The sequence below is a fragment of the Salmo salar genome, unplaced genomic scaffold, assembly GCF_965601325.2.
Source record: "Salmo salar unplaced genomic scaffold, fSalSal1 ptg000322l, whole genome shotgun sequence".
NCBI lineage: Eukaryota > Metazoa > Chordata > Actinopteri > Salmoniformes > Salmonidae > Salmo > Salmo salar.
In genome coordinates, this window is record NW_027675349.1 from 861,311 (window position 1) to 874,769 (window position 13,459).

Consider the following 13,459-nt stretch of genomic DNA (forward strand, 5'->3'; position numbering starts at 1 on the left):
ACAAGGGGTCTGAGGATCTCATCTCGGTACCTAATGGCAGTCAGGCTACCTCTCAATTTAGAACACACATTTAGAACCCTCGTTTAGAACGCTCATTTAGAACGCTCCTTCAGAACCCTCGTTTAGAACGCTCATTTAGAACCCTCGTTTAGAACGCTCATTTAGAACACTCTTTTAGAACCCTCATTTAGAACGCTCATTTAGAACGCTCATTTAGAACGCTCTTTTAGAACCCTCTTTTAGAACGCTCCTTTAGAACGCTCCTTTAGAACGCTCCTTTAGAACGCTCCTTTAGAACGCTCCTTTAGAACGCTCATTTACAACAACAATCAGCGTTTGAGCTGGACACACTTTTTTCAGAAACTATTTACACAAAAACACACACAGTCCTTACAAAGTTTATCTCCAAAATGTGAGCAGTTTATTTTTGGATGCAAATGGTTCATATATTCACAGAAGTATATATATTTAATCACTGAACAGTAGCAGACCTAACTTCATCTGTTCCTGACTCTGGATAGTGGATTAAAAAGACCACCTGTTGTTACATCACCACCAGACATCATGATTCATGGAAATGGACATTGTATTTTATCAAATATGAAAACCTTAAATCTCTTCAAATTCAAATCAGTCAGAAAATAAGGATTGTACATAAAACACAGCAGAATAAATCATCACATCTGGGGACCATCACCACCAGCATGACTAGTATCTATGTGGACCCTACTACAGTTTAACCAGCTCAGCTATAGACTACACCAGCATGACTAGTATCTATGTGGACCCTACTACAGTTTAACCAGCTCAGCTATAGACTACACCAGCATGACTAGTATCTATGTGGACCCTACTACAGTTTAACCAGCTCAGCTATAGACTACACCAGCGTGACTAGTATCTATGTGGACCCTACTACAGTTTAACCAGCTCAGCTATAGACTACACCAGCATGACTAGTATCTATGTGGACCCTACTACAGTTTAACCAGCTCAGCTATAGACTACACCAGCATGACTAGTATCTATGTGGACCCTACTACAGTTTAACCAGCTCAGCTATAGACTACACCAGCATGACTAGTATCTATGTGGACCCTACTACAGTTTAACCAGCTCAGATATAGACTACACCAGCATGACTAGTATCTATGTGGACCCTACTACAGTTTAACCAGCTCAGCTATAGACTACACCAGCATGACTAGTATCTATGTGGACCCTACTACAGTTTAACCAGCTCAGCTATAGACTACACCAGCATGACTAGTATCTATGTGGACCCTACTACAGTTTAACCAGCTCAGCTATAGACTACACCAGCATGACTAGTAACTATGTGGACCCTACTACAGTTTAACCAGCTCAGCTATAGACTACACCAGCATGACTAGTATCTATGTGGACCCTACTACAGTTTAACCAGCTCAGCTATAGACTACACCAGCGTGACTAGTATCTATGTGGACCCTACTACAGTTTAACCAGCTCAGCTATAGACTACACCAGCATGACTAGTATCTATGTGGACCCTACTACAGTTTAACCAGCTCAGCAGTACTATTATAGAGATTAAACCCAGGATAGAGGGGCTGAGTGAATGTGGTCTGGACTCTGTGGAGGAGGGTCAGTGTGTCAGAGACACTGTAGAAGGACAGAGTACCTGCCTTGTGATCCAGGTACACTCCTACTCTGGAGGACTGAGGGCCTGATACGTTAGTCTCAACATTATTGTGGCTGAAACAATAATCACCTCTATAGCACTGTAAACTCCAGGACTTGTTATTGTATCCAAATATATTACCTGACCCTGTTCTGCTGATGTCTTTATATGAGACTGCTGTAATAACCAACTCCCCACTCCACTCCACCTCCCAGTAACAGCGTCCAGACAGACCCTCTCTACACAGAACCTGGTACTGGTTGGTGAATCTGTCTGGATGGTCAGGATATGGTTGGACTTGGTCTGTACAGGTCACCTTTCTGTTCCCTTCAGACAGAGAGAGGAGTGTGTATGCTGTGTTTGGGTCCAGTGTGAGCTGACAGGAATCTGGGAGAAGAGCAGAGACCAATGAGGGGAGTCAGAACAATAAGTTAAGTCAGATACTGTATCTACCCTGTCTTTGATTAGAGCACAGCAGAGATCAAATCAGAGAAATATGAGGAGTCAGATAGATACCCAGTCTTTGATTAGATCTACTATTGCTATATATTTCTAGAGGGATTGTTAGGAGTGGCAGTAAAAAGAGACTGTTAGTTACTTCACAATAAAGAGACTCACATTGTAACAACTGTTCTCTGGTCTTGGGCTCTGGAGGCAGAACAACCTCCACTATATTCACTACAGACACACAAACACATTGACAGAGAGAGGGAATGTTATCATCATACCATATTCCACATGTATATGACTAGTAGGGAACTTTCAATGGTCTAAAGTTGATGTTCTGATTGTTTTCAACACACCTGTAGTGGAGATCTTGGTCCATTCTCCTTTAAGGAAGTCTTCTAGTTTCTCTCTCAGTTCAGACACAGTCTTACTCACATCTCCAAAGTACTGAAGAGGACGGACAACGATGCTGGGTAAGTCTGAAGATACACTGATACTGGAGAGAGACTGATAACTCTGGAGAGAGAGACAGAGACAGAGACAGAGAGAGAGAGAGAGACAGAGAGAGACAGAGAGAGACAGAGACAGACAGAGAGAGAGACAGAGACAGACAGAGAGAGAGAGAGAGAGAGAGAGACAGAGGAACAGAGGGACAGAGAGAGAGAGGAGGGACAGAGAGAGAGAGAGAGAGGGACAGAGAGAGAGACAGAGAGAGAGAGAGAGAGAGAGAGAGAGAGAGAGAGACAGAGACAGAGAGAGAGGGGGACAGAGAGAGAGGGAGAGAGAGAGAGAGAGAGGGACAGAGGGACATAGAGAGAGACACCGAGAGAGACAGAGAGAGGGACACAGAGGGACAGAGAGGCACAGAGGGACACAGAGGGCCAGACAGAGAGAGGGACACAGAGAGAGGGACAGGGGGACACAGAGAGAGGGACACAGAAAGACACAGAGAGACAGAGGGAAAGAGAGAGAGGGACAGAGAGAGAGAGAGGAGGGACAGAGAGAGAGAGAGAGGAGGGACAGAGAGAGAGAGAGGAGGGACAGAGAGGAGGGACAGAGAGGGGGACAGAGAGAGAGAGAGAGAGAGAGAGAGAGAGACAGAGGGACAGAGAGACAGAGGGACAGAGAGAGAGAGAGAGGGGGACAGAGAGAGAGAGAGAGAGAGAGAGAGAGGGACAGAGAGAGAGAGAGAGAGAGAGAGGGACAGAGAGAGAGAGAGGGACAGAGAGAGAGAGAGAGAGGGACAGAGAGAGAGCGAGAGAGGGACAGAGAGAGAGCGAGAGAGAGAGAGAGAGAGAGAGAGAGGGACAGAGAGAGAGAGAGAGAGAGAGGGACAGAGAGAGAGAGAGAGAGAGAGAGAGGGGAACAGACAGGACAACATAAGATGAATAGTTTCACATGAAGTTCATTTCATATCACATGTAACAAGACAGTTTAGTTACCTGGAGGAAATGGATGTGATCCTCTGTGTGTGAGAGCTGCTCCAGCTCAGTGCTTCTCTTCCTCAGCTCAGCTATCTCCTGCTTCAGTTGCTCCAGGACTCCTTCAGCTTCACTCACTTGAGCCTTCTCTTGGGCTCTGATCAGCTCCTTCACCTCAGAGCTCCTTCTCTCAATGGAGCGGATCAGCTCAGTAAAGATCTGATCACTGTCCTCCACTGCTGCCTGTGCAGAGCGCTGTTGAGAGAGAGAGAGAGAGAGAGAGAGAGAGAGAGAGAGAGGGACAGAGAGAGAGAGAGAGAGAGAGAGAGAGGGACAGAGAGAGAGAGAGAGAGAGAGAGAGAGAGAGAGAGAGGGACAGAGAGAGAGAGGAAGGAGAGAGAGAGAGAGAGAGAGAGAGAGAGAGACAGAGACAGAGAGAGAGACAGAGAGAGAGAGAGAGAGAGAGAGAGAGAGAGAGAGACAGAGAGAAGAGAGGGACAGAGAGAGAGGGACAGAGAGAGAGGGACAGAGAGAGAGGGACAGAGAGAGAGAGAGAGGGACAGAGAGAGAGAGAGAGGGACAGAGAGAGGGAGAGACAGAGAGAGAGGGAGAGACAGAGAGAGAGGGACAGAGAGAGAAGAGAGAGAGAGAGAGGGACAGAGAGAGAGAGAGAGGGACAGAGAGAGGGAGAGACAGAGAGAGAGAGAGAAAGAGAGAGAGGGACAGAGAGATAGCAGTTAGTTAATAGTATCTCTACTTGCAAATCTTCTGCACATCTATCACTCCAGTGTTTAATTGCTAAATTGTAATTATTTCGCCACCACAGCCTATTTATTAACTTACCTCCTTTATCTTACCTCATTTGCACAACTGTATATAGACTTTTCTATTGTGTTATTGACTGTACGTTTGTTTATTCCATGTGTAACTCTGTGTTGTTGTTTGTGTCACACTGCTTTGCTTTATCTTGGCCAGGTCGCAGTTGTAAATGAGAACTTGTTCTCTACTAGCCCACCTGGTTAAATAAAGGACTTGTTCTCAACTAGCCTACCTGGTTAAATAAAGGACTTGTTCTCAACTGGCCTACCTGGTTAAATAAAGGACTTGTTCTCAACTGGCCCACCTGGTTAAATAAAGGACTTGTTCTCAACTGGCCCACCTGGTTAAATAAAGGACTTGTTCTCAACTTGCCCACCTGGTTAAATAAAGGACTTGTTCTCAACTGGCCCACCTGGTTAAATAAAGGTGAAATTAAATAAACAGTAATGGCATTACCCCGGCAACACAGAGAAAACATGATGAACAGTCTGTCATTGTAGAAAACGGACAACCCCTCCTCAACTCCCAGGTCAACCCGAGCCAATCAGCTATTGGTGTCCAGGGCTCCATGTAATACCCTCCACTGGATAACCCCTGACCTTTCCAGCACTGGGAGCTTATAAAGCACCCTCCACCTATACCCTGCCATGCTCTCAGCCCCCACAACCCCCTGCCTCTGATGCCCCTTCCCTCCCGCTAAGCCCACCTCCGTACGGTACAGTAGCCTCTGTGCTGCTTTGAGTCAGAACGCTGCCACCCTGCTCTCCAGGTCCACCAAACCCAGTGATCAGTGGTTCCTCCCAGACCCACGGCCCAGGCACCACCACCACCCCCTCCTCTCGTGTGGGTCTCAGCAGCTGCCAGGCCCTCAGTACTGCAGCATAGAAATCAGAGACCCCTGTTGTATTGAGTCTCTCCGGCCGCATGATGAAGAGCTGCTGATCCAGCCACAAACCCAATTCAGTTTTCCATAAATGGCACCAAAAACTGTCTCCCTTTTTAATTTACCACTAAAACCTGTTCTTAGGACCAAGCCATAAAAAACTGTATTATAATAATAACTGGTTTACGTTTTAACTACCAACAATTGGTAAAAACTTTCCCCTTTCGGAAACAATGGGACGACCTCAGAGTTGACAAGGTAAAAATCTGTTGTTCTGCCGCTGAACAAGGCAGTTAACCCACTGGTCCCCAGGAGGCCGTCATTGTAAATAGAATTTGTTCTTAACTGACCTGCCTAGTTAAATAAAGGTTTCATTAAAAAGTCTGGCAATAACTTAACTTTTCATTAATTAGACAGACTCCTCTAAATAATAAATATAATAAAATAACAAAAAAACAGTTAAATGCTAAGTACTATACATAGGTTTTATTTAAAAAATAACAATAGAACCTATTTAGTACTATAATGGTATTTACTAACATAATATTATTACTATAATAGTTTCTAAAGGGGTTCTAGGCTACCCTACCCTAGAATTAGGGTTCAGGATAAAACAGGTTATACGTAGGGTTAGAGTTTCTGTACAGCACTTTGTGACATCTGCTGATGTAAAAAGGTCTTTATAAATACATTAGATTGATTGTTAGGTTCAGGGTATTTAAAGAGATAAACTGTATGGGTTTATATCTCTCTTGCTCCTCCCTGTGGTCTTCTGTGGGAACTACATACCTCATTCACCACACTTGATAGACTCATAATCTGAGGTAGCAACTGAGTCAGAGCTACAAATCAATGATCTCCACCTATCCATTAGGTTTACAACTCAGTGAACCTGCGCAGCATTCTCTCTATTTGATGTCTACGAACCAACAGATTTCAACGATTATCATATTACCCAGCAGCCATTTAGAAACAAATAAAAAAAGGTTATTTATTTTTATTCTTTCTTCTGACTGTTTAAATCGTACACATCTTGAAAAAGAGAACAGGGACATGCGATTTGTTGAGAATTTACACCTTTTAATATATATATACAGTTAACCATGACCAGAACATGTTTAACGTTTGAAGGCTTTGCGCCAACCATCCCTGTAGGTCACTACAATCTATAACCAGGTGAACAGTGAGCTTCCTCACCAAGTAGCTGTAACCTAGTTAATAATAAGTTACCTGAGGTAAACCTACAAGGATAGTTAATAATAAGTTACCAGAGGTAAACCTACAAGTTTAGTTAATAATAAGTTACCTGAGGTAAACCTACAAGTTTAGTTAATAATAAGTTACCTGAGGTAAACCTACAAGGATAGTTAATAATAAGTTACCTGAGGTAAACCTACAAGGTTAACGCGGGCTGGAAGAGAATTACTTCAAAACCACAGCAAACAGCTGGGACATATAGTAATATTATATATATAATATTATATCACTGGGCTCCTCTGTGCTAACAAACCCTGTGTACCACCCCTCCCCTGTTTAACCTTGAATTTCGTTCAGAAAAACACTTCCACATTTAGCAAAACGAACCAACTCTTTACGGATCTGTTCGGTGGTAATAAACGGAGGCAGATTAGACACCACTACTCTTGTCGAAATCAGCACCAACACAACCCCTCACATAAATCATACTGGTAACTAGCCGGGTAACAAGACTCACCTTTTACATTACCACAACCACCGCCTTGTTCATTCTGGATACAGAGTGTATATGTTCCTCTCCCACCTGTTCACCGACCAGGATCAATAATTCCTCCACACCATTCTCCACAACGCACCTGAAGAGACAGCGTTTCTTCTCCACTCGGTTGAGGACATCAAACTACCCTACTCCCTCCTCAACTCTAACCGATAAACAGCGGAAACCGATAAACAAACCCTCCCACCATGACAAAATACATTTGGAAAATAGGCAAAAGAATAGCTGCACTCTTCACGAACGACAAAACCTCACGTTACCAACTTCTTCTTCTTCTATGGTATAATGGCGGTCCTCAAACCAACGTTAAAGGAGCGTGGCGCCTCCTACTGTGCTGAAGTGTGTTCAATCACGGTTTACACCATTTCTAAATCCTCCTACCTAACTCAGTACTTCTGAGAAAATAAAAAAGATCCCTACTAACTTCTAATAGACCCTCCCCCATCCCCCAAATCCCTTCCAAACCCCCCAACCCCATCCAACCTCAATGACCCTACACTTCAATCTTTCCCTCTCTTCAACATCCTTACAACAATATAACAACACATGCTCCACCGTTTCATTGACAATACCCTCCAGACACAAACCATTCACATGCTGCCAACCAGATGGAAGGACCAGTTCAATGTACAATGTCCTAAACACAATCGAGGAAACACCACCTCTTCCTTCCTAATCTGACCTTTGAACCTTGGTCCACCGACCTTTCTTTGGAGGGCATATAAATGCCGTCCCTTGTGCTCAGAGTCCCATCTCTTCTGCCACACATCTATCAAAATGTCTCTGATCTCACATTTGTCCTCACCTCTACCCAGTGGAACATTAATATATATTATATCTTGTTTTAAAGTTATTTTAGCTAACTAGTCTACAATTTCATTCCATTCCACACCTGAATGTGCTGGGACCCAGCAGAATCTCACTACTAGACCCATTCTCTCAATTCTCCATAATAACATTAACCTGTTGGGGATAGGGGGCAGTATTTACACGGCCGGATAAAAAACGTACCCGATTTAATCTGGTTACTACTCCTGCCCAGTAACTAGAATATGCATATAATTATTGGCTTTGGATAGAAAACACCCTAAATTTTCTAAAACTGTTTGAATGGTGTCTGTGAGTATAACAGAACTCATATGGCAGGCAAAAACCTGAGAAGATTCCATACAGGAAGTGACCTGTCTGACAAGTTCTTGTTCATCTTGACTCTTTTTATTGAAGACTGAGGATCTTTGCTGTAACGTGACACTTCCTACGGCTCCCATAGGCTCTCAGAACCCGGGAAAAAGCTGAATGATATCGAGGCAGCCCCAGGCTGAAACACATTAGCGCGTTTGGATAGTGGCCGATCAGAGGACAATGGGCTTAGGCGCGTGCACGAGTCGACCCCATGCTTTATTTTCTTTCGTCTTTTTACCTAAACGCGCAGATTCCCGGTCGGAATATTATCGCTTTTTTACGAGAAAAATGGCAAAAAAATTGATTTCAAACAGCGGTTGACATGCTTCGAAGTACGGTAATGGAATATTTAGAATTTCTTTGTCACGAAATGCGTCGTGCTCGTCACCCTTCTTTACCATTCGGATAGTGTCTTGAACGCACGAACAAAACGCCGTTATTTGGATATAACTATGGATAATTTTGAACCAAACCAACATTTGTTATTGAAGTAGAAGTCCTGGGAGTGCATTCTGACGAAGAACAGCAAAGGTAATAACATTTTTCTTATAGTAAATCTGACTTTGATGAGTGCTAAACTTGCTGGGTGTCTAAATAGCTAGCCCTGTGATGCCGGGCTATGTACTTAGAATATTGCAAAATGTGCTTTCACCGAAAAGCTATTTTAAAATCGGACATATCGAGTGCATAGAGGAGTTCTGTATCTATAATTCTTAAAATAATTGTTATGCTTTTTGTGAACGTTTATCGTGAGTAATTTAGTACATTTTTAGTAAATTCACCGGAAGTTTGCGGGGGGTATGCTAGTTCTGAACGTCACATGCTAATGTAAAAAGCTGGTTTTTGATATAAATATGAACTTGATTGAACAAAACATGCATGTATTGTATAACATAATGTCCTAGGTGTGTCATCTGATGAAGATCATCAAAGGTTAGTGCTGCATTTAGCTATGGTTTGGATTTATGTGACATTATATGCTAGCTTGAAAAATGGGTGTCTGATTATTTCTGGCTGGGTACTCTGCTGACATAATCTAATGTTTTGCTTTCGTTGTAAAGCCTTTTTGAAATCGGACAGTGTGGTTAGATTAACGAGAGTCTTGTCTTTAAAATGCTGTAAAATAGTCATATGTTTGAGAAATTGAAGTAATAGCATTTCTAAGGTATTTGAAAATCGCGCCACGGGATTCAACTGGCTGTTGCGTAGTTGGGACGATTTCGTCCCGCCGACCCTAGAGAGGTTAATACCTCCAATAGTAGGTCACTCCTAATAGATTTACCAGATGATAAACTATTCAATACAGACAGAGAATCTGAGGATACTATAACTCTAACAGGCTGTACGTCCTCCACCCACTGGAGGACAACTATTATCACCAACAGTTCAACTGAGTACACTGACAGTTCATCTGTTAGTCTTCTACATATCTGCACATCACATTCAGGAAGGTAAACACCTGCTCCTGTGGGCCCACTATCTGGGCCCTTGGATCCATCTGTGAAAAGAGGTAAAAAAAGCATAACAACTTCTACCAATGTAATTGTCAACCAGTTTCCCTTTATCACTGACTTCTGACCCAATCTTTTCCTTTTGTCTACCAAGGTTAGATCAACAACAGGATCTGGGAGTAACCATGGAGGAACATCTCCTATCACCACAGAAAAGGGCCAACCTCCAACTCCCTGAAACTACTCTCATCAGCAAGCTTTCCAACTGTCCAACCAAAACCACTGCCTTGTCTACTAGTATATTCCCAACAGTCATCTAGAACAGTAGCAGTGGGATGCTCAACCTCACAGCCTTTCAACCCAATAAGCTAATGACAACACCATGCCAACTAACCCTACACTCATTAAAACCCACTACCCCATTCCACTACTTTGACCCTATCTGCTCCTGCACCAGGCCAACTAACCCTACACTCATTAAAACCCACTACCCCATTCCACTACTTTGACCCTATCTGCTCCTGCACCAGGCCAACTAACCCTACACTCATTAAAACCCACTACCCCATTCCACTACTTTGACCCTATCTGCTCCTGCACCAGGCCAACTAACCCTACACTCATTAAAACCCACTACCCCATTCCACTACTTTGACCCTATCTTCTCCTGCACCAGGCCAACTAACCCTACACTCATTAAAACCCACTACCCCCATTCCACTACTTTGACCCTATCTGCTCCTGCACCAGGCCAACGGCCTGGGAGGACGGGACACCACCACTCAACACACCCTGGAACTCTTCTGAAGTCAAATCTACTATGACCAAATACTTCTCTGCAGCTGCCACCAAAACATATTTTTTTTCTGTGATTTACATTCCATTTCTGCGGTACAGTTGATAACCATTTGCTATGAACACTAAGAAGCCAACCTTACTGAAGCATATATCCCTCGTTGGCCCATCCCTCTGTGCTGTCACAGATCTACTACTCACAGGGATCCTCTCAGGATCCCTCAGCCTTGACCCATCCTCCTCTACTTTCTGTTCCCAACAGTGGGGTCAGTGGGATTGGATAGGGGCCCCTCTACCTCTCTCTCTCTCTCTCTCTCTGACTGGAGGAGACAGGTGAAATGGTGTGTCTCCTCTGGTCAACAATACTCACCTTGAGAGACTCCACAGCCTGTTGGAGCTCCTTCAGCTCCTTCTCTCTCTCCTGGAATCTCTGCTGGACCTTCTGCTGACTCATCCCCAGCTGCCTCTGTGGAGAATCACTCTTCAATGAGCTATCAAGCTTTATTAGTCCAGTAGATCAATAGTATAGTAATGTGACATAGGGTCCATAGAGAGGAAGGTCTAAAAAATGGATGGTCCATTTACTAAATGATATTTATTTGTTGCTATGTGAATGATTATAGTTTTTATGGTAGGACTACATGTATCAACAGGTTGAGACTGAACTTTGGACTCATAAAAGGGCATTCAGAATGATAATAGTGTTTGACATTATAAAATGGTGATACATTTAGAGAATCTGGGTTAACATATCAATATACTCAAGGTTTGTGTTCATATTTGTTCTGCTGAGGATCCATTTCATTTGAATGATCTCATATTCAAACAGCCTTAGTTCCTACTGTATCTTTAATTCTTTGTTTATCAGACAGTCACCAACAAGTTGTTCTGGTCTTACCTGTTTCTCAGTCCTCTCTGCTGCAGCTGACACTGTATCATGGCCTTTATGTTCATCCATCACACACTGATAACAGATACCCTGCTGATCGGTACGACAGTAAACCTCCAGCAGTTTGTCATGATGAGAGCAGATCTTCTCCTGTAGTTGTGCGGTGGCTTTGACCAGCTTGTGCTTCTTCAAAGCAGGAGATTCGTAGTGAGATTGGAGGTGAGTCTCACAGTAAGAGGCCAGACACACCAGACAGGACATGAGGGCTTTCTGCTTTCTGGTCCCAGTGCAGACATCACACGCCACATCTCTAGGTCCAGCATAGCACAGAGCAGGAGGGGGAGCAGCCTGGAGTCCTGTCTTCTTCAGTTTCTCCACCACCTCAGCCAACATGTTATTTTTCCTCAGATTAGGCCTTGGAGTGAAGGTCTCTCTGCACTGAGGACAGCTATAGACCCCTTTCAGAACATCCTGATCCCAGCAGCCCTCAATACAGCTCCTACAGTAACTGTGTCCACAGGGGATGGTGACTGGTTCCTTCAGTAGATCCAGACAGACAGAACAACATAACTGGTCCTGGTCCAGCAGAACTCCCTGTTGAGCCATTTGGACGGTTGTTCACTCTCACACAGACAGACGAGACAGAGACTCAGATCAGTTTCGTTTCCTCAGAAGACAGTTTGTGAAGGGGGATGGATTTCCTGGTTCTGCCAGAGGGGTGGGGTTAGAGGGAGGGAGGGGTTAGAGGAATGCAGGAAGAGAGAGAGGAACTGCAAGCAACATCAAGAGGGAGACAAATAGTTTTGTTCCAATGTTAGAGCCCTTAACATATAAATAGTGTTAACCCAGTATCAGTATCAATAGTGTTAACCCAGTATCAGTATCAATAGGGTTAACCCAGTATCAGTATCAATAGTGTTAACACAGTATCACAGAACAGGGCTCCGGGCAGCCGAGCGGAAATGGAGGAAAACTCGCCTCCCTGCGGACCTGGCATCCTTTCACTCCCTCCTCTCTACATTCTCCTCTTCTGTCTCTGCTGCTAAAGCCACTTTCTACCACTCTAAATTCCAAGCATCTGCCTCTAACCCTAGGAAGCTCTTTGCTACCTTCTCCTCCCTTCTGAATCCTCCTCCCCCTCCCCCCCCCCCCCTCCTCCCTCTCTGCGGATGACTTCGTCAACCATTTTGAAAAGAAGGTTGACGATATCCGATCCTCGTTTGCTAAGTCAAACGACACCGCTGGTCCTGCTCACACTGCCCTACCCTGTGCTTTGACCTCTTTCTCCCCTCTCTCTCCAGATGAAATCTTGCGTCTTGTGACGGCCGGCCGCCCAACAACCTGCCCACTTGACCCTATCCCCTCCTCTCTTCTCCAGACCATTTCCGGAGACCTTCTCCCCTTCCTCACCTCGCTCATCAACTCATCCTTGACCGCTGGCTACGTACCTTCCGTCTTCAAGAGAGCGAGAGTTGCACCCCTTCTGAAAAAACCTACACTCGATCTCTCCGATGTCAACAACTACAGACCAGTATCCCTTCTTTCTTTTCTCTCTAAAACTCTTGAACGTGCCGTCCTTGGCCAGCTCTCCTGCTATCTCTCTCAGAATGACCTTCTTGATCCTAATCAGTCAGGTTTCAAGACTGGGCATTCAACTGAGACTGCTCTTCTCTGTGTCACGGAGGCTCTCCGCTCTGCTAAAGCTAACTCTCTCTCCTCTGCTCTCATCCTTCTAGACCTATCTGCTGCCTTTGATACTGTGAACCATCAGATCCTCCTCTCCACCCTCTCCGAGTTGGGCATCTCCCCGGCGCGGCCCACGCTTGGATTGCGTCCTACCTGACAGGTCGCTCCTACCAGGTGGCGTGGCGAGAATCTGTCTCCGCACCATGCGCTCTCACCACTGGTGTCCCCCAGGGCTCTGTTCTAGGCCCTCTCCTATTCTCGCTATACACCAAGTCACTTGGCTCTGTCATATCCTCACATGGTCTCTCCTATCATTGCTATGCAGACGACACACAATTAATCTTCTCCTTTCCCCCTTCTGATAACCAGGCGGCGAATCGCATCTCTGCATGTCTGTCAGACATATCAGTGTGGATGACGGATCACCACCTCAAGCTGAACCTCGGCAAGACGGAGCTGCTCTTCCTCCC

The 13,459-nt window shown here is 44.7% G+C and overlaps 1 protein-coding gene across 1 annotated transcript; it reads right to left on the reverse strand.

Annotated features, from left to right (window-relative positions):
- Positions 1 to 394: 394 nt before the first annotated feature.
- Positions 395 to 12,357, reverse strand: LOC145875721 (tripartite motif-containing protein 16). The gene is made up of 6 exons (XM_082971548.1): positions 11,313 to 12,357; positions 10,785 to 10,880; positions 3,553 to 3,786; positions 2,467 to 2,626; positions 2,282 to 2,341; positions 395 to 2,050 (listed from the first exon to the last, which is right to left on the reverse strand). Exons 1-6 carry the CDS (start codon positions 11,907 to 11,909, stop codon positions 1,536 to 1,538), a joined length of 1,662 nt encoding a protein of 553 aa, XP_082827674.1. The 5' UTR covers positions 11,910 to 12,357; the 3' UTR covers positions 395 to 1,535.
- Positions 12,358 to 13,459: the final 1,102 nt, after the last annotated feature.